At 31.0% G+C, this 23,433-nt stretch overlaps 1 protein-coding gene across 7 annotated transcripts in view; it reads right to left on the reverse strand.

The window, feature by feature from the left end:
- Positions 1–23,433, reverse strand: part of LOC139491316 (serine/threonine-protein kinase Sgk1-like) — a 57,679-nt gene that overhangs the window by 14,504 nt on the left and 19,742 nt on the right. For 5 of the 7 annotated variants that reach the window (XM_071278946.1, XM_071278971.1, XM_071278963.1 and 2 more), the window contains one exon: positions 9,197–9,342. In XM_071278946.1, the coding sequence (XP_071135047.1) occupies positions 9,197–9,342 (146 nt within the window). Of the gene's footprint in view, positions 1–1,184; positions 2,055–8,014; positions 8,194–9,196; positions 9,343–23,433 lie in introns of those variants that run through there. The other 2 variants (XM_071278977.1, XM_071278985.1) reach the window with 2 other exon arrangements.

Here is a 23,433-nt window from a genome sequence, read left to right on the forward strand (position 1 = left end):
AAGTCTTATTCATTAAAATATTATCTACATTAATGTTATTTTAGTTCAATCATTTTTAAAGAATGTTCATTCATTTCCAGGAACAAAACACTTATTATACTCATATAAAGTACTTCACTTAAAATTTTCCAAATGTAAAAAATATTGATTTAGTTAATGTAAATGCAACATATTGTGAATTCTTGTGACGTATACTGAAAAAATCCACCAACGCAAAAATGATTTAATTCAAGTACAACTTTCAATTGTCTTTCTTAAAATGAAATTAAGATTTACTGAAAATCTATGTTTTTTTTCAATCGATAACTTAATGTTCAACATTCAATTTCAGTATTATACAAAATTGTTGATAATTGCACTTGATGAATACATGCAGCAAAATTTGGAAAAAAACATTATGTAAACACTTTCTAAAATTTATATGAACATGAAAAATAAAGGGAGCAGAAAGATGAACAAGTGACCTGACTATTAGATATGGGCTTTGCTCATGGCTGAAGGCCATACAGTAACCTATAGTTGTTAAAATTTCTGAGTCATCTTGTGGAGAGAGGTCTCATTGGCAATCATACCACATCTTCTTATGTTTATATATAAGTGTTAACCCCCCTTCACACCACAACTATGTACAGCAACTAAACTGTTTGTGAGCAGAACACATTACATGATAATTCAATTAAAAAAGTATTTCTTATTTTTTGTTTGTTTTAATGTCATATCATAAATAAAAATATGTTTAGAAATTGGATTCCCCCTAATTTCATGAGGACAGATCTTATATAATCACTGTATCAATATGTAAGACAGAAATCTGCTAAAACTAGTGCTTTATGGATACTAAAGGGAGAAATCAAAAACATAGGTCTAAAAAACCATGGTCAAAAGAAAGGCATTTAACAGCAGTCTACAAAAAACTACATATAAAATTAAAGATCGCAAGATGTTATGTCAAGGTTCCTAATTGTTTTTTTCCAGTATTGAATGGTATCAACACATATAACACATATCATTGAACTAAACTATAAAAAAAAAAAAAAGTTGAAATACACCAATCCAGATATGAATTCAAATACTGCAAGGTCACAAATGGAACCATAAACCCTCCAGCCAGATGATTAGTTCTTAAATAAATCTTTTAAAAAACCACCAAAAATCATATTCTTAAAACATTACAATATACATACATCACATGTTTATGTAAAAGACTGCTCAGACATCGGAGAATTTTTTTCATACGTGCCGGCATTAAAGATTTTCCCTTTTAGTCTTTCTTTCAATCCACTCTCTCAGTATCAATATACTAACTGTTAATTACTGAGTCACTTCACCAAAATAAAAACACAAATTTACGTAAATTGTGTACTACTATTATGTAAGAATTACGTTAGAAGAATACCATGTACGTAGAGAGATTAACAATATGTCCAAAATGTCATTATAACACCCATTATGGTACATGTAGTAGTTAAATCCAATGCAAGTTAAGTTATGTTGATCGTAGTAAGATATCCCAGTATTATAGTAAATGTCCAGTTATTAGGTCAGAGTCGTAGTGTCAGCTGATAGGCATGTGTCCTCTCCATTCATAGTTATAGTATGTTTGTTATGGTCAATATCAAAGTAGGTCGTAAACTGCTGTCATAAGTTTATAGAAAGTTGAGTTTGTTTACACCAGAATTTTTCCCATACATATATTTATAAACAGTATCCTCCTTAAAATGATAAAATTCCATTGGTTGGTATATTTCCGCTTCCCAGAATAAAAATCCTATAAAATGACAGTGATTTAAATAGTAATTGTAGTATATAGACCTACATCACAATAAATCTCTATTTAAATTGATATATAATGGTTTCCTTTAAAAATACTTTTAACCAGTTTCCTTTCATTAATGTTATTCTGTTCCCTACATTTTTTTTAATTAGTAAGTAAAAAAAAGACCGATCCTTGTATCAGTAGCAACAGGTGGTTTCCTATCCACGTGGAATATAGTTTTACGTAGAATATAGTTTTACGTATTGTTGTTTTTAATTCTAATGTTTACTCGGTCAATAAGTTGGGAAATTTTTTTGTTAAGTACACATCTCAGGCCTATAACTAACACTTTAGGTAGAATGTTTGTTTATCAAATAAAAATATAAAATATTGAACAGTTTATTTGTGAAAAAATCAACTATACAACATAAATATTGCTTACTATTATTCTTATCACTATTTTAAGAAAAGCTTGGGCAGATAGTTGAGTATCCAAAAGTGATTCAAAATAAATTGAAGTTTTTCACCAAAAAGAAATGAACTATAAAATGTCCTTGGTTTTTTTATAAGCTCTGGTGAACAGTAAGACAAATATATTTGAAAATTGATTATTGATGTTTAGCTTAAAAATAAAAAGCAGGACAACAACCTTCTTACGTCAGTCTTACTTAATAATTAATTAAGTCTATATTCATGGGAGTAGTCATTTGATGAAGATGATGTTTTACTGAAATAGTAATCATTTATTGCTATATTTAGATTTTCTACTAGTTTATGTGTAATTAACATGAAAAACATGAATGAAACTTCCCGCAATCCTTGAAAAACACTGTTTTACTGTATTACATTTCCGTTCACAAAGTCTACATACAAAACAACAATTTATGATGGTAATGACCGCCAAAATATTTGAGGTTAACAAATAAAATTGTCGTTATTTTCTAAATAATTAACTACAGGGATCGTGAATCGCTCACCTGGGTTATATATTTAGTTGAAAAGGACTTTAACAACTGTAATTTAGTGATTATTTTGTCAATATGATGGTAAATGAATGGTACTGGACACACTATATATTAATATTTAATGAGTATACTTAGTGTACAGGACCCTCTAATCATCAAGCATGCAAAATTTAAAACTATTTGTTAAAGGAGAATCTTTTTTTTTAAATGTGTTCAGTTTCAATTAGATTTCAATGAGTTCTTCTAGCAGATGTGTTTTTTGCTAGATTGAAACCAAAATGAGAATAGTTTGTAGAAGACCTTAAAATAAAATCATTCCTGCTAAGTTTGGTTAAAATTGACCAATACTAATGAAGCCTAAAGTAGACCAATATTAATGAAGCCTAAATTTGACCCAAAAATTCCAATTTGATAGGAATCATTCCCCTTCTATAGATGTTGAAGTTGTGCTAGTTCACTGCAATGAAGAGCAGTGGTGAGAAGTAGATATCAATTGTTCACCAAACTTCAATATTAACATATCTTCAGCTGTAAAATCCACTATGGAAAGAAAAGCAGACAAACAGTTTTCCAGTTTTTGACAGCTAGCCATTTAGAAGCCCTGAGACAATCCCATCCTGAGTCTAGTAGTAAATAGCAAAGTTAGGATGTAGATTGATCAGTTAATTCTTATATGATTTCAGAAGTCTTCATTGTAATTATTAGACTAAAAAGGTTGTGGTCCTGTTGCAAGAAATTGTATTTGAAAACTATATTAGTTCGGAATTAACCAGCCAGCATATACATATCTCGTTCTGTATAACTTAAAAGGATTTCATAACAGCCAGAAAAACAATCACGTATGGATAACCCTTTTGAAAAACAATTTCAAAACTACGAACTGTTTCACAATATCATGACCTCCCCTATCTGTGTCCGAGATTAATGCCGATCTCATACACCTTGTTTATTGACCCTGAATGGTATACACATCACAGTTATTTGACGATAATCTCAGAAATTTCACAATGGTGATCAAACTTAATCTTAACTTTTTAGGGTACAAATCTATCCTTTGAACTTTTCTTCAAGGACGTCATTAGAATTTTGCCACTTCTTTAAGCATATTAATAATTATTACATGTGGTGTTATACCTGCTTAAAGGGGAGGGTTGAGATCTCACAAAACATGTTTAACCCCTCCACATATTTGCCCCTGTCCAGTGACTTGGGCAAAGTCAGGAGCCTCTGGCCTTTGTTAGTCTTGTATGATTTTTAATTTTATCAACATACTTCTGACTTAAGTATGACTTCCATTATCACTGAACTACATAGTACACAATTTTGATAAGGGGCAAGCTGAAGCACACCCCCGGGAGCAAGATTATTTCGCTGTGTTGAAGACCTATTGGTGGCCGTTAGCTGTTTTCTGCTAATTGGTATTGTTGTTGTCTCTTTGACACATCCCCCATTTCCATTCTCAATTGTATTAGTCCTAATTTCTTTGTTGATGCAATACTACATATGATGAAGACATAATCTTTCAATCAGTTTAATTGAGGTCTGGAGCTGGCATGTCAGTTAACTGCTAGTAGTCTGTTGTTATTTATGTATTATTGTCATTTTATTTATTTTCTTTTGTTACATCTTTTGACATCAGACTCGGACTTCTCTTGAACTGAATTTTAATGTGCGTATTGTTATTGTTTTACTTTTCTACATTGGCTAGAGGTATAGGGGGAGGGTTGAGATCTCATAAACATGTTTAACCCCGCCGCAATTTTGCGCCTGTCCCAAGTCAGGAGCCTCTGGCCTTTGTTAGTCTTGTATGATTTTAAATTTTAGTTTCTTGTGTATAATTCGGAGTTTAGTATGACGTCCATTATCACTGTACTATTATGAATATTTTAGGGGCCAGCTGAAGGACACCTACGGGTGCGGGAATTCTCGCTACATTGAAGACCCATTGGTTGCCTTCGGCTGTTGTTTGCTCTATGGTCGGGTGGTTGTCGCTTTGACATATTCACCATTTCCTTTCTCAATTTTATTACACTATGTGTGTTTTTGGCTCCTCCAGTTATTATAAAAAAAAGAATGTCATTACTTAGTCTTTGTTTATAGTTTGAAAATGAATTTTATCTGGTGAAGATGCTGATCCAAGCAAGCATTATACTTATATTAGCAAAAGGACCACTAATTAACATCTACTTTTACTACCCTTAAAGTCCATTTACAGGACTAAGAGGTTAAAGAGTGTATAATCTTCATTTCAAACAATTTTCCTTAACATAAGCTTTTGGTTTAAGTTTAATTTTAAGTAGACCCCTAATACATGTTTAAGGAAGCTCGCTTGTCATGTTTTAGAATTTTGGTCAGATTTTTGGAATCCTCTGGTTTTATCCATTTGAATACCTTAACAAATTTTGCCCGGTGACCCCCATTTTTCTTTTTATAATTTTTTTACATGTATAATGATAAGCTGTCTGTTAAAGTCTTATAAAATTTTAATTACTTTTTAATAGTTTTTTAGGACTTAAACTTGTCAATGACAAAGCTATGAAAAGTCAAGAGAGAACATTTTCCCGCCAAAATTTCAATGGCTAATATCTCGAAAACAAGCATGGTGACCTATATATTTTTTTGGCTCTTTTGATTCCTTTATTAATCCCCTATGAATATATGCTAGTGTTTTGAAAAGTTAATTACTTTGAAACTGAGAAGCCAGCTCCCTTAACAAAAACCTCTGCCTACAACAAAAGATTTGACTTTGAACATGGTAATAAGATTTATGTTCTTCCTTCAAGCAATGTAACCATTAACAATTCATCAATTACTCATGGCTTTGTACTTAAATAATACACTTTTTATACCTACTGATATATCAAAAGTTCATCAAAAACAAACAGATTAATATAAATTCCATAAATTTGACTGTCTGGATATTTCTTTTATTCATGACAATGCAGATAATATGCACAAAAAATGCATGCACATGCAGACAGTTTGTAGGAGACCTTCAGCATGCCAAAGTACATATGTTTTTGTTTTGGTGCAAACATAAGTGTAGGATCTAATACAATGGTTTGTAAAATATATTACTAGAATGACAATTTCACATTTTTCTCACATAATATAAAGTATCATCATTGTGCATAATTATTTTTCTTTAAGTAAAAAGGCTTTGTTCATATTCATAAAAAAAGTTTAAAAAACTAATAGTTCGCAGAGACATAATAACAGCTGTCATTTAGATTGAGTGTAATTATTTTCACATAAAATAGAAAGTAAACGAAAGACTTACCAATTATTTTTCACTATAACAAGACTTTTACATTGCTCATTTAAAAATAGAGGTGGCTATTAACCATGATTAAAAATAGGGAAAGGGTACCACCACCTTAAAATCTTTTCTAATCATTTAAACTATATTGTAAGTACTTGGCAGAGAGAAAATTAGTATATTTACCCTGCTTTATTCACCCTAATGATACCTTATTTGAGTACCATATATACAAGATATGGTGAACATACCATGAAATCACGATACATTACGCCTCAGGCCCATCATTGACAGTACAAATCTATAATCATTTGATACAAACTGCTCGTATCATATTATGGTCTGATCTTACAGGATTTCTTAAGAATTCTACGAATTAATCAACATTACAGCATAAAGTGTAACATTCAACAACCAGGTCAATAGGTCATCTCTTTTAATTCATATCTAATTTTCAAAAATTATTAATTCTAGAAATTTTAAAAAATTTGAAAAAAGTTTTGAATACCCGAAAATATGTGAAAAAATTGCACTTCTTACAGACTTTTCATAAATAATCAGAAATTATCATCATGAAATCTCTTTATAAATAGCAACGATTCTCTCTACACTTTTCATAAAGCATAATTTTTCTTTACTTTTCCAAATTAATTGAACTTTTTTTCAAACTGTCTATTTATTAAATTATTATCATCCAAATCAAAACACTAACTTACATTTAGAAGAACAAATCCTTTTAAATTCATGCAATTCTAAAGACAATGCTTAAAGATCCTCATTGAGCAGACAACTCTCTGTACAAAAATAGCACTTAAAATGAATATTAAGTAGTTAGTGACCTATAAAAGACAATAACTAGTCATCAATTTCACACCTGAGCAGTATTGTAGGACAATATATATTCATCTGGTAATAAAATTATAGAAACAGACATACATCTCTTACCCTCCAGCTAAACATTAGTGTTAAAATCCATACTTTTCATTCTCTTGTCCTTTCATGACACATTTTACCTTCACACTTATTTCATCAGTTATCTCCCTTTTAAATATTTTATCAGAGTTACCTCCCTTTTAAAGATTTTATCAGAGTTCTAAAAAAAAACTTGACTGTTTTGCAAGATAAACTTGAATAATGCTTTACAATTGTTGGTGAAGTGTTGTTCTTATAATAAAGCTATAAAAGTTTATGACTAAAACGAGGACAAGTATAGCATGATTTGATCATATATCAACACTGCCAAGGTCGATGCAAGACAGACTTTTATCCATAACAAAGGCATCTTCAGTATGCATGACAATAAATAACAAAAAGAAACTTATAAATAGTAAAACCAGTATCACGTTACAGTGTTGACTATAACCATTTCACCTTTTGATTTTTGTATCCTCCCTCACAGAAGAACTTGACCTTTAAAAATAACACTCTGATAAGAGATTCTGATAAGAGATGCTACCACAATACTCTTCAACACCATCTTAACTATATGTATATTTCAGTATATTAAATTTAAGGTTAATTTAGATACATTAATACAATGGTAGTTAATGCTAATCTTGTATATCATGTCTAAAAAGACCAAAATATTTTTAAAACAATACACTTCAATTAACAAATGATATATGAATAAATAATAGTCTGAGATGACAGTGTGTATCAACTCTAAGATTATTTCAGTATTTTTGAAAGATTATAATAATGACTAAAATATTCTCCTTTTAAAGAAAAAAGTATCATTATATGGGGAAGGGGAAGACTTCTTTATTTATTCTTACTTGTGAATTTCAAATTTCCAGTTATCTGTGAATAATTGGATATACATTTATAAGGATACTTTACATCTTTTTTTTTTATTTATTTAAAAAGGGGGTGGGGGGGTCTAAGCAATTTTATATTACAGATTTTTTTTTAAATGACGATATATATATAAGATTAATACTGATTTTTTTATAATTAATATATTTTTCTTTGATTTGCATTGAGCAATGCATCTATCATATCTATATATTCAAATAATAACCAATATTTATTTACCTTACAGTTTCGCTTTCAGTTGAATCACTTTTACGGAAAAATTTTGCTAGAGTAAATTTAACCATGATAGTACATATCAATACACACAAGTAACAATTGTTATAACACCACTGTAGTAAGTGACATTCACATACATAAAAACAATATTTATGTTTCCTGTCTTAATCATATTCACAAGAACTATGTAAAACCTAATATACTATTATCTTATTGGACGACACAGGTATGATCACTGTATGATAATGTGAGAACTATTGTAGGTGTCAAAATATAGGTACAGCATTGGACAATATAAACTTTAATTCAAGTTCACTATTTATCTGCCAATCATTTGGATAGGAACAAGTTTTTAATTCTAAATATATAACTTCTTACACCAAACATAAAATGGCATAGATGGATATCATAAATTCTTGTTTTGAATAAGAAAATGGAAAAAAATTAATATCCACAATGTATGCCAAATGATTCTGATGAAAATACTGAGCATCAGCCTGAACAGGACTATCAGAAGTTTATAAGGGACGTTTTTTTTTTATCTCTAACTCAGCTTGATAATAGAAGGAGATAGTAGTAAAAATTTTGTCCTTAAAAGTCAATAGTAAAAACTAGAACAACACGAATGGCCCTCCCTGCAAAAAATTTGATGCCATTTTTAGGAGTGGAAGTTTGAGAATAAAAGTCCTCACAACTGTTTAGATAATTTAGGCACAAATCAGCGGAGCAGAACCAGGAATAAAGTCAATCAGCAACTGATTGAAGTTGACTCACATACAAAATATCAGATCCATGTCTGAAGACATCTAGAAAAAAAGACTGTTTTTAAAACTGTTATTTCCACAAAATTTTGAAAGTCAAATTCCCGTTATTTCAGCAAAAATAAAGCAGACCTCAACCAAATCATAAACTCCATCTGTAACTCATCATAGTAGACTCACATACTAAAAATCCACTCAATATAAGAAGGTGTTTAGAAAGAAAAGTCTCTATAACTGCTTTGTAAAATCCACCTAGTTATGATACATAATTTCTGTACAATTCACTCAATGTTGTGAGATTTTAGGGTGAGATACAACTTTCAGTATAAATTCTCCTACTGTTGAGAGCTTTTAGGGCATGATACATGATCTTACTGTTAAGAGATTTTAGGGTGTGACACAAGTTCTGTATAGATTTACTTACTGTTGAGAGATTTTAGGGTGAGATACAAGTTTCTGTATAAATTCATCTAAGCCATCTCTTCTCTGCTGTATGAAGTCTGGATCTAGATTACCAAATAGTCTCTTTCCTGGCAGTCTGAGATTGGCATCAGGATACAACTTCTTAATCTGAAGAAAACAATCAGTGTCACAAATTAGTTGAAAGACAATTAAAAACAAAAGATTACTAATCATTTCATGCATAATGTAAGAAGAAGTTATCTTTTATGAGTAAAAGAACTTTTAAGAAAGACATACTTGCTGTTACGTTATTCTGTACAAAGCACCTTTTAACTCTGACTAACATACAAATATTGTACAAGAAGCTGGTCGTCTGTTACAGTCATCAATAAAGACAAACTGACTTTTTGGAAAGTATAGTCAACTTTAGTTGCACATTAAAAACATTTAATACAAATTATTAAAAAATGGCATTAGGTCCTATAATTGTCAACAATTATAAAAAAAATTTAAAGAACCTTAGTGAGCACACTCACATACCACACGTCCCCACATTGTCACTGGAGAAATAAAATAAACATATGAAAAAAAAATTGTATAAGAAAAATGGATATCTACATAGTATGTCCTTATCATCTACAAAGTTTTCATGAAATTCTGTTGTGTTTTTTCAGAGGAGTTGCAATGACAAACTGTTGCAGAAGTATTTTGAAGGAAATAAGTTCAAAGGGGTGTAACTCCTAGAAAAAAAATTGAATCGTAATTTCCTGTCGATATGCACATCTAAAAAGGTTCCATGAAATTCTGTTGTGTGGTTTCTGAGGAATTGCGATGACAAACTGTTGCAGTAGTATATTGAAGCAAATAAGTTCAAAGGGGTGTAACCTGGAAAACTAGAGGCTCTAAAGAGCCTGTGTCGCTCACCTTGGTCTATGTGAATATTAAACAAAGGAAGCAGATGGATTCATGACAAAATTGTGTTTTGGTGATGATGTGTTTGTATATCTTACTTTACTAAACAGTATTGCTGCTTACAATTATCTCTATCTATAATGAACTTGGCCCAGTAGTTTCAGTGAAAAATGTTGATAAAAATTTACAAATTTTATGAAAATTGTAAAAAAATGACTATAAAGAACAATAACTGCTTAGGGGGTCAATTGACCATTTCGGTCATGTTGACTTATTTGTAAATCTTACTTTTCTGAACATTATTGCTGCTTACAGTTTATCTCTATCTATAATAATATTCAAGATAATAACCAAAAACAGCAAAATTTCCTTAAAATTACCAATTCAGTGGGCAGCAACCCAACAACAGGTTGTCTGATTCATCTGAAAATTTTAGGGCAGATAGATCTTGACCTAATAAACAATTTAACCCCCGTGTCATATTTGCTCTAAATGCTTTGGTTTCAGAGTTATAAGCCAATAACTGCATTTTACCCCTATGTTCTATTACTAGCCATGGTGGCCATCTTGATTTGATGGCTGGGTTACCTGACACATTTTTTAAACTACATACCCCAAAGATGATTTAGGCCAAGTTTGGATTAATTTGGCCCAGTAGTTTCAGAGGAGAAGATTTTTGTAAAAGATAACTAAGATTTACAAAAAATGGTTATAAATTGACTATAAAGGGCAATAACTCCTAAAGGGGTCAATTTACCATTTCGGTCACGTTGACTTATTTGTAAATCTTACTTTGCTGAACATTATTGCTGTTTACAGTTTATCTCTAGCTATAATAATATTCAAGATAATAACCAAAAACAGCAAAATTTCCTTAAAATTACCAATTCAGGGGCAGCAACTCAACAACGGGTTGTCCAATTCATCTGAAAATTTCAGAGCAGATAGATCTTCACCTAATAAACAATTTTACCCCGTCAGATTTGCTCTAAATGCTTTGGTTTTTGAGTTATAAGCCAAAAACTGCATTTTACCCCTATGTTCTATTTTTAGCCATAGCGGCCATCTTTGTTGGTTGGCCGGGTCACTGGACACATTTTTAAAACTAGATACCCCAATGATGATTGTGGCCAAGTTTAGTTTAATTTGGCCCAGTAGTTTCAGAGAAGATTTTTGTAAAAATTGACGACGACGGACGACGGATGACGAGGACGACGGACGATGACGACGACGGACGACGGACGCCAAGTGATGAGAAAAGCTCACTTGGCCCTTTGGGGCAGGTGAGCTAAAAAATGAATTGAAATTTCCTGTCCATATGCACATCTACAGTACATGGCCTTATTATCTAAAAAAGGTTTCATGAAATTCTGTTTTGTGGTTTGAGAGGAGTTGTGATGACAAGAAACAGGACTGAAGGCCTAACGGATGGACAGACAGAGGGGTCAAAAACATTATACCCTCTGCAACTTCATTGCATAGGGTATAAAAAAAGAAAGTAAAGGCATATCAACACCTAAATCAAACTGTACAAATTATGCTTGATTTGTCAATATGTTGAAAAATATAATGTTTCTCCATAAAAAAAAAATATACAAAATTATTATTCATTGCTAACTGAAAAACAAAATTGTCTATTTTGTTTCCTTTAGACTTCAAAACTTTAAAAGAAATGAGTACATGTAAGTCAGGATATAATGTTTACAGGTAAAATTTTGGTCATCTCTGAATCAATAAAGTTAACCCTAAGGTCAAGCGTACATGTATTTACTACTACAGAGTTGGTAATGTTATCACAGTATTTACAGGTGTACACTCAGTAAACTAAACAATATATAGGACATTAAACATAGGTCATATATATAATACTGGACCTATTTGTACTTGGCGAAATGAAATTCAAGATCACTTTAACAACAATGTAATGGTTGTTTTACAACCAAATCAACAAGTCATTTTATACACAGTAACAAAAGTATAATTTGCAACCTCATATAAACAAATATAGACTACTGATATTAAAGATGTACACCGTTATATTAATATGATATGATTGTACAAAAATTTAAATAATACAATCATAAATTAAACTGCAGTTCATTACAATTTTCGGAGTGTAACTTACCTTTCAAATTAACAGACATCATTATATATCATATATCATTACAAACTTCTTTACTGTTATTCACACCTTTTATGCCAATCCAATTTGGAATTATTTAACACCTTAAGCAGGAAAAAAATAAGCCTGAAATTCTTGTTGTCCTAAATATCAATCCTGTTTAATTTTAATCCTTCACAAATTAAACTTATATGGTCTGTACATGTTAATCATTCACCGATTCTAATCTCAGTGACGTTTTATTACAAAAGTCCTACTTGAAATGCATACGCTGAAAATATGTAATACTTTAAATACCATTATGTAAATAAAACCAGACAAGAGTGGGTACCAATACATGCTTTGTATAACCGATCACTATAAACATTCAAAACATTATTTAAAGATCAACTGTTTATAGTTGTCCAATTTTGTTCCGACACAATAGCCATTCTTAACTTTAAAACGTTTCTTCAAAACACAAGCACTTGTTTCTGAAAAAAATACTTGTATACCTTAATATGATGCTATGATTAAAAATCTGATGTGATTTTTTTCCCATAGGTACTTTGGAACAGGACAAGGCAATATTTGTTTAGCCCTCCCCCTTTTTTCCAAAATCTTTTATTTTTGTGTCTGTTTTATTAAGGTATATATATATAGGTTTTTAAAAAAAATCAGAGACAAGTGCCTGTGCATCAAAAGCAATAAAACACTTCACATAACTTTACTCAATTGACTACCAGATTTAAAAGTTCTATAATATATCATAATACATGTAGTAAAATGACAAGCTGGAGCACATATTATTGTGACCAGATCTCAAGTCCACTACATATCATCAATTCACAATCCAATACAAATAAACAGAAATGTTCTGGTTTATAATCAATCAATAACAGTGTCCTATTCATATCTGTAGCTTACATAAAGATGTTACTATTTGAAACTTCTACAATGTACAGCTACCAATATTACAGTGTAATGTAACCATTCAAATACATGTGTTATAATTACATTTTGGATTGTAATGAAAATCATATGTATGATATAGTCCCATTTAATGGACATCTATTGTTGATATTTTTGGCCTAGTTCATCTAGTTTTTTTGCTCTGTAGGAAAATTGACATTGCACATAACTAACATTTTAAAATTACCCCTAAGTAATAGGTTAGTAGTTCAATAGCCTATGTTAAATTATTGTTTTTAACTTTTTTACAAGGTACCATAATATGTCCTTAAAGCATTATTTTTTACTAAAAGTAACTTGAATTAACAAGTAAAACACATGTCAATGAATATTCAAATGCAACATCGTTTGTAACGTTCATTTTCATTTGATAACGTCACTTACTTACATGGCATCAATTAACAATGCTATGGGACGTACCCCCACGTGCAGACGGTATATGACATATTTTAAATACATGATTTAACGTTGTTTTCTGTTAGTTTCATTAGAATGGAGATAACAATATTGTATTTTAAGCTCCGACGGCATCAATTGTGGATTTGATGGTCGCAAATACCCGTTTACTGTCTCCACTTACGCGTCACCAGTAAACTTAATTTGCGACCATAAAATCCCCAACTGATGCTGTCGGAGCTTAAAATACAATACAGTTATCTCCTAATTCACATGATTTAGATCTTTAAAAATAAAATTGTCAAGGTAAAGCTAAGTGATAAATCAACCAAGATTAACATACAGATGCAGCTTATATTTTTTATGTTAAAAAATTTCAAGCTGTGCATGCAGCAATTTAATACTGTTGAAAGACCTAAATGAGTGAAATGAGAGTTCTTTGTTCCAAGTTCAGGGTTCACAGTGACTTTGAGAAGAAGAAGAACAGTAATAAAAGGGCTGTTCCTTTGACTTTTCCTGTACTGATTTGTGTCAGAGATAGATATCCCATATCCTTTCTTTTCTATTAATTGATTATTACTAAATTTAAATTGCTTTATTCTGTAGATAAATAACTCAGCTGTTAGATAGATTTTGTTTATTTTAAGAACAATGTTGTGAATTGTTGTTTCAAACTTTGGTTGGTTTTCTGATCTATCTCACTGATTCATTTCGGTACATTTATTAGAAAACAAAGAATATTAGGTACACAATATAAGTACATGCACAGCAAAAACAAACTAGCACTTTTTGTTGTTGTTCATCTCAGTCACAGTGAGGCCTTCAACAGGGAGCAAACAAAAGCTGACCTCACTGCAAGTTTAAGATGGCCCCTAGCACCAGCTTGAGTTAGTTCCTGGCTCAAAGCTATATTGGGCTGGGATTCCTAGGCTATGGTACATAGTGGTGTTTAGCTGATTAGATATATGTTGTTGGTCAATTTCTGTTTTTTTTCACATCCTGGATGATCCTATAAGTGTTTCGGCCAGGTGAAAGATGTCATTCGACATTGCACAAGTTATCCATAAAAAATGTGCAGTCAAGTAATCTTGTAAAATGTTTGCCTAAAATCAGGATAATTCTTCTCATTAACATAATGATGCATGAAATGTATGTGCATGATTATATCAAACCCAATTTTAACAAAGATCAGGGTAGGGTTTCCTTGTAATTTACTCTGTAATCCAGTCAAAAGTAGAGAAGCCATGTAGAATATTGCATACTATCTGTAATTTACAGGCCAGTTATAGGGGAAAATGTAGTACTGAAAACTAGACTCTAAAATGTTTTGCTGTTTGACTGATGATAGATTTTATGTTGAAGGTTACTAATATCATGAATAACATATAATAAAATATCAATGATTCATTAAGATAAGGTCAAGGTCAGAAGAATTCTATCAGACAGACATGAACACCATACAGCTATTCTTTACACCAAATATAATTACAACATCTGAGAGATGGGCCTTAGAACATTAGTCAGTTGTTAGGTGAATCTTATGTTTTACAGACATACATACTTTGCAATGAGTCTAAATACCAAATAAAGTTGTCCCATTATAAATCATGTGACTAAAAAACTTCAGCTTTTTAAAAATGCTATTGAACCATGAAAATCAGATTAAGGTCAATGGACATAAGCCAGATATATTCCTCAGATAATTATGTATATGCATAGCAAATATGGCTGTCCACCATCTGAAATATGAATCTGTATACAAAGAGCAAAGGACAACATTGTCACAATAGCTGGATTGACATCCTTATGTCTTATATTTAGTGACATTCTTTGCATAAGAGACAAAAAAAGGATTAAGATATCAAGGGGGTAGCCAAAAACAATATGAAGAATAGAAAACATTATGGTCAAAACAAATAAAGACAAGCAACAGTCTGTGTCATCAAAATAACACACACAAACTTTAAAATTAATATATGCAAACCCCACAAAAACTCAGGATGATCTCAAATGCTAAAGAGTGGTAAACAGTTCCTGCTCAACTTAATTCACCCTTTATGTTGCTTATGTCATGTAAATAGCTTACTGTAACTGTCAAACTGTCACACTGGTACATAAAAAAAAACTACATATGTGCATTGTCATGTGGACTTGTAGGAATGTCTACAATATACTTTTGTGGACTATCCCTTTCTCAATAAATCCTATATTTCAGTGGCATTCCACTTAAAAGGTCCAAAACATTTAATAACTATAATAAAAACTGTAGAAACAGAGATGTTAGGTTTTGACAGCATGAAATGCTTTTTTGTTTTTAACATTTTGCTTAGGCCAAATAAAAAAGCATGTGTCAATGTAAAAAAAAATGGTAAAATAAAAAAAAATCCCTACCTACCTACCCTATTTTTTTCAAAGATGAAACAGGAAACACACATATTATTTTATTTGGCCTTAATAATAGTTCCCATAAACAGGAATTATCTCAACTTTTTTCTTATGTTATGTTCAATACAATGTTCAAAGAGAAAGAATTTCAATATAAAAAAAAAAACACTTAAAAATAACCTGCTTGTTTAAATGGTAAATAACAGTATGTAATATTTATAACAGAAAAGTGAATTTTACACTGCAAAACTTTAAAACTATATAAAAAGAGACAAATTTTACACTATGTACGTCTCTGATATATATGCATTGTGTACATATATGCTATTTGCAGTTAAACACTATTATAAAAGAAACGCTACCACTTTTAGAATTTATTGGAACATAAATACTCTATATTAAGTAGGCCTTTAGCATGACCGGTCCTGTCCCCCAAACGTACTTGACACTATCTAAAGTCGTTAGGTTTATTGACGTTCAAGCCATTTATAATCCTGACTAACATTGACCTAAATTTTGGTCAACTTATGCCGTAGTGGAATGAGATTATTATATATTGGATAAGAAATGTTATTGTACTCTTATCTAAAGTTTTCTTTATAAGTTTTAAAGTTCAGTTCAAAATGAATGATTTCTATATTATGTGAACCACCTTATGTAAATAAACATAGGAAGGGAGGTAACCCTGGCTTTACTGTATGACAGGAAAGATGTTGATACTGAGTAGGAGATGATCTCTATAAAGTATCAAGACGTCTTGGTTATAAATTTTGGAGATCAATAGAGCACATACTTTAAACTTGAATACTGTTAACCAACAAAAAATAATTGCAAAATTGGCCTATACATGTCTGCACAATACTCCAAAAAGATAACTTTTTAAATTTGTAACCCCAAATATAGCAAATTAAAAACAAATTGGCCATTAAAAGTACTCTTTGAGTTTGTTCAGTTAGGTTAAAAAATCATATATATAAATATATATAATAAAAGCTAGCCTTCTTCTTACTTTTTTCTATCAAGATTTTATCAATATTTTTTTATATAAAATTATGGTTTTTTTTGTGATTATTTTTAGTGCATAAGTGATAGTAAAATAAATACACTGTTTGAAAATTAAAGATGACAATTACAATCTTGAAACGCAACCACTATTTCTATATAACATTGCGAATGGAAGAAGGGAATATGTCAAGGCCACCAATGGGTCTTCAACACAGCACCCAGAGACGGGCTTCAGCTGGCCCTTAACAAAATTGTGTACTAAATAAGAGAAAATTTATGTCACACTAAACCCTGAAATAAAAATTAAATACCAAATAAAAAATACCACACAAGACTAACAAAGGCCAGAAGCTCCTGGCTTGGGACAAAGACATCACATATTAATTAGACCTTTCTCATATTTAAGAAAAATAAACAGCTGCGCCATGAGTGCATGATAAGCCCGTCGTCTTGTGTGCAATAATCATAAATAGTTTCCGAGATGCAGCGTCACATGTATACAGATCTTTAGAAAAATATAACTTAGAAGTGTGTAAAGTTTTCAGCAATAATCATTTTAAACTGTTTTTGACATCGTGACATGTAAACCCCCCCCCCACCCTTATTTACAAAAAAACTCAATATTTCTAAAACAAATTTTTTAATCAAAACCAAAAAATGTACAGATCTTTTGATAAATACAACAAAAAAGTGTGAAAAGTTTTAAGCAATAATCTTAAATTGTTTTTGAGATACGGTGTGACATGTAAAAAACCACATCCCCCTTTTTTACAAAATACTCAATAACTCAAAAATAAAATTTGGAATCATCACCAAAAATTATACAGATCTTGAGATTAATATAAGTAACAAGTGTGTAAAGTTTGAAGCAATTATCATAATCATTTTTGAGATACTGCGAGAAATGTAGAAAAAAAACCCCACACCCTTGGTTTAGTTACAAAGCCCCGTAACTCAAAAAGTTTTAATCTTATTTTCACCAAAAAGTATACAGATGGTTTGACCAGCATAAGGAACAAAACTAAATCAAGTTTCATTAAATTTGGATGAGTCGTTCTCAAGTTACATGTTTATGCCAGATAGACAGACAGTCAGTCGGATGCTGGACATAATGATTTGTATATCATAATACATCCCGTCAAAATTTTGACGGGCATATAAAAATACCAGTAAAAAAAGGCCTTTGAAACATATATGTGTTTTCACTAATCCTCGATGCCTAAATTTGCAGTGCCTATTCTTAAGATTTTTTAAGCAAACAGTATAAGGGGTTCATGTTTACCATAGTTAAACTACCTTCCTATCTACTGACCCAATGTTCTTAATTATCAAAGCAGACATACAAGGTTTTACTACATGTTTTTAATCGTTTTAAAATAATGGCTTTGTAATTGGCTAGTTAATTTTCTGGACAAAAATGCACAGACATGAATAGACAACTTTCGAGTTCGATGCATTTCCGTCAAAAACTCTGGTTTTAGTGAACGTCATTTGTGCGTTTAGGGGCGTCGTCACTTCCATTCCAATGTTGAGCGAATGGTTGGAAAACTATAATTCTATATTGTACGAATTATACGACAAATTGAATTCTCAAAATTGACAATCAGCATTAAAAGTACTCTTTGAGTTTGTTCAGTTAGGTTAAAAAATCATATATATAAATATATATAATAAAAGCTAGCCTTCTTCTTACTTTTTTCTATCAAGATTTTATCAATATTTTTTTATATAAAATTATGGTTTTTTTTGTGATTATTTTTAGTGCATAAGTGATAGTAAAATAAATACACTGTTTGAAAATTAAAGATGACAATTACAATCTTGAAACGCAACCACTATTTCTATATAACATTGCGAATGGAAGAAGGGAATATGTCAAGGCCACCAATGGGTCTTCAACACAGCACCCAGAGACGGGCTTCAGCTGGCCCTTAACAAAATTGTGTACTAAATAAGAGAAAATTTATGTCACACTAAACCCTGAAATAAAAATTAAATACCAAATAAAAAATACCACACAAGACTAACAAAGGCCAGAAGCTCCTGGCTTGGGACAAAGACATCACATATTAATTAGACCTTTCTCATATTTAAGAAAAATAAACAGCTGCGCCATGAGTGCATGATAAGCCCGTCGTCTTGTGTGCAATAATCATAAATAGTTTCCGAGATGCAGCGTCACATGTATACAGATCTTTAGAAAAATATAACTTAGAAGTGTGTAAAGTTTTCAGCAATAATCATTTTAAACTGTTTTTGACATCGTGACATGTAAACCCCCCCCCCCCCCCCCCCCCCCACCCTTATTTACAAAAAAACTCAATATTTCTAAAACAAATTTTTTAATCAAAACCAAAAAATGTACAGATCTTTTGATAAATACAACAAAAAAGTGTGAAAAGTTTTAAGCAATAATCTTAAATCGTTTTTGAGATACGGTGTGACATGTAAAAAACCACATCCCCCTTTTTTACAAAATACTCAATAACTCAAAAATAAAATTTGGAATCATCACCAAAAATTATACAGATCTTGAGATTAATATAAGTAACAAGTGTGTAAAGTTTGAAGCAATTATCATAATCATTTTTGAGATACTGCGAGAAATGTAGAAAAAAAACCCCACACCCTTGGTTTAGTCACAAAGCCCCGTAACTCAAAAAGTTTTAATCTTATTTTCACCAAAAAGTATACAGATGGTTTGACCAGCATAAGGAACAAAACTATATCAAGTTTCATTAAATTTGGATGAGTCGTTCTCAAGTTACATGTTTATGCCAGATAGACAGACAGTCAGTCGGATGCTGGACATAATGATTTGTATATCATAATACATCCCGTCAAAATTTTGACGGGCATATAAAAATACCAGTAAAAAAAGGCCTTTGAAACATATATGTGTTTTCACTAATCCTCGATGCCTAAATTTGCAGTGCCTATTCTTAAGATTTTTTAAGCAAACAGTATAAGGGGTTCATGTTTACCATAGTTAAACTACCTTCCTATCTACTGACCCAATGTTCTTAATTATCAAAGCAGACATACAAGGTTTTACTACATGTTTTTAATCGTTTTAAAATAATGGCTTTGTAATTGGCTAGTTAATTTTCTGGACAAAAATGCACAGACATGAATAGACAACTTTCGAGTTCGATGAATTTCCGTCAAAAACTCTGGTTTTAGTGAACGTCATTTGTGCGTTTAGGGGCGTCGTCACTTCCATTCCAATGTTGAGCGAATGGTTGGAAAACTATAATTCTATATTGTACGAATTATACGACAAATTGAATTCTCAAAATTGACAATCAGCATTGATGTCATTAGGGAATTGTCATTAAGTACCTACAGAACAACCATTATTTCTAGTTTATCCTTCACAATGACGATCACCAAGACGCTTGATGAACGTAAATAGTGCAGGGATACAGGCGACCCCCTCTATCTGGTAAATGACGTCATAAAGGCGCGTATAATTGACGAGTTTTTTCCGGTGACGGATGAACTCGAAAGTGGTCTATTGTTTCAAGTTTGCAGTTTCTTAAGAATAACAACTGGATAAAAAAAAATATCAAGTGGTGTAACTAATATTTAAAATGTCTTTCTTGGTCAAAATATAAAAACTGAATACAATAAAAACATGCAAACTTATAGGAATGATATAAATATAAATGAAATTGTTTCATCACAGTTGATAGTTTTGTACAAAACAGAATGAAATTCCTTAGTTCCTTTACCTGATGTATGTTTTAAATATTTAAGTATTCAGATCATTATCATAGTAAAATAATTAGATGATTTAATTAAGATCATCCAGTACAATCATGACAATCAGATTTAATTAACCTTTAAATGACCTTTAAAATGTCAACAAAAAGTTACATGAGTCATTCAGTATGCTGAAATATATATTTTCTATTTATTTTTGCGTCTTAAAAAAACCATCAGTCTGGATGACACAAGTAAAACCTGACTTATTCAAAGTCAAATCTAATAGAATCATACTACATGTAATTGCCTTTGTATTTCAAGTGAACTTAGTACACAAAAGAAAACGTCTGTCCAGGGTCTATTATTTCTCTTACAGTGTTACCTTATTTTTTAAGTCTTTTCTTAGGTTTTTTGATGATCAGAAGAGTTCAACCTTTTCAAATTGATTTTTGTGGTTTGATTTTATGAGGTGAATTATCAAAACATATTTACTCCTGGGTCACACATTTTTTATGTCCCTGTCCCAAGTCAGGAGCCTATAATGGTCACTCATTCTTTATGTCCCTGTCCCAAGTCAGGAGCCTATAATGGTGGTTATTGTTGGTTGCTGTCTGCAACATTTATTTTTCTTTTATCATTCTAACAAATAAATCAGGTTGTTGGTTTTCTCTTGAATCCTTTCAATTTTTTTCATGCTGGCACCTTATGTAGCTTGCTGTTAAGTATTGATTTTGTTTAATGTTGAACTGTAAGGTAGACTGTTGATGCTTACATCCTCCTTCTTTTGTCTCTGTGGAATCCTCTAAAGTAATCACCTGAAGTTGTGAGTGTGAACCCCACAGTGGGCTATTTGTGAAAAGGTGTGTTTAATTCTGGTCTCAATTGTCAGGGGATGTCAGTTTCCCTGCTATTTAACTATGGTTGTGGTACGCTCTGGGTATTTTCTCCCTAATTTTGGCCTTCATACGATATTGAGTGTTGAAAGTGGGGTTCAACACCATCAAACAGACAAACCAACAATCTTACAACATATCCTTATTTTCATAAAGTCTTTGCTCATTGTTGAAGGCCAAAGTTGACCTATAGTTGTTGATTTCTGTGTCATTTGGTCTCTTGTGGAGAGTAGTCTCATTGTCATTCATACTATATCTTCTTTTTATATTTTCTTAGTATTTACTAGATATTAGTCTGAAATTGAGATTAGTCAAATAGAAACATATGGTGTTTTTTTGTCAGTTAAAAAAAAAATCAATTGAAATTACCCCAAATAACCTATATATATTTCAGCCACTGTATCCCTTGTGCTCTTTATAGGTAAATGAGGTCAATAAAAAAAGATTCATTACTACAGGATCTCATCTTAAATCTTCATCACTAATATATGTCAATGATTCTGCCACTGGACATTTAGCTTACAGCCATATGATCAATCATGTTTAATATAAAAAGCTAAAAGTGTTGTCAATTTATTACTTTGACTAACTATGTTGCTCTCTATGTGTTCCATGTGTTCTAACACAATTAAGCTGACCTTTGATTATATAAAACAAGAGCTTCCATGTTTTTTAACCCTATTCTGACCTAATGCATTTACAAGAATTGACAAAATTTTCATTTTTATGCATGATCTACACTTTATTTTACTTTTAATATTAATAAACAATGTATAACATGACTTTTGAACCTGGGGTTGAGAGAAACAACATACTTAATAACATTAATATATTTTTAATGGCAATCTAAAAAAAAAATCATTTATATTCATGTTCTTCTCTAAAAATAGAGAGAAAAACAAATTCTATTGTCATAATTGAGGACATTTGTAATAATTTAACAACCAGGTAAGACAACCACAAAAGTAAATATCAGAAACTGCTGACACAATTGAATACATATACTGAAACTGTTACAAAATTTGTAGTGACATCGGATAATCATCTTATTATCTAAGCCAGTCATTGTCATTTTATGGGACAAAATAAAGATTATTTTCACTCAGTGCATCTTGCCAGTGCATGATTATTTACATGACAATGGTATCAAATGTTACAGTCAGTCAGACAAAAACTAAGTACAACTCTAAAAAAAATCAATATGGACTTTGTACTTTTCCAAAAATGCTGGTTAATTGATTTTTCATACAGTATACTGTATATTGTGAGTGCATTTATACTGACATTCATGAAATCATAGCTGTATCCCAGGTGGCCAAAAATGTCTTTTACAATCTGGTTTCTGAAGGGGATATACTCTCATACTCACAAATCCAAGACCTCTCATAATAAGACAATAATTTTTTACTATACATGTATGGAAAAGCAATTGTAGCAATCGATCTTTCATCCAATAATTTTTCTAAAATAGATACAATTAAACCCTAAATTAGAAAAAAACTTTAATCTAAATTTTTAAATAATTGAAAAGATTTTGTTTGTTATTTGAAGGTGCCTACACAGACATATGAATAACAAATATAAATATTTTGGAAAAAAATCTGCAACTGAAACCAAAACTCATATCTAGCAATTACAAATATACAATTAGATATGTTATTCAAATGTATAGATATGGTTGATACCCTGAAAAAATAATAACAACCTTAACAGTATCCATAAGTAATATTGTCTTAACAATAGTTTTGTCTCTTTGACCTTGTCTGCAAATAAGGTCAATATATATAACCTGTTTGCACTGATGCACATTTAGCCATATACAATCAATCAATCAATGTGAATTTAAGATCAGAATAGAAATTTCAGATTTGTTTATTTCCTCAATTG

Source organism: Mytilus edulis, chromosome 1, assembly GCF_963676685.1.
Source record: "Mytilus edulis chromosome 1, xbMytEdul2.2, whole genome shotgun sequence".
NCBI lineage: Eukaryota > Metazoa > Mollusca > Bivalvia > Mytilida > Mytilidae > Mytilus > Mytilus edulis.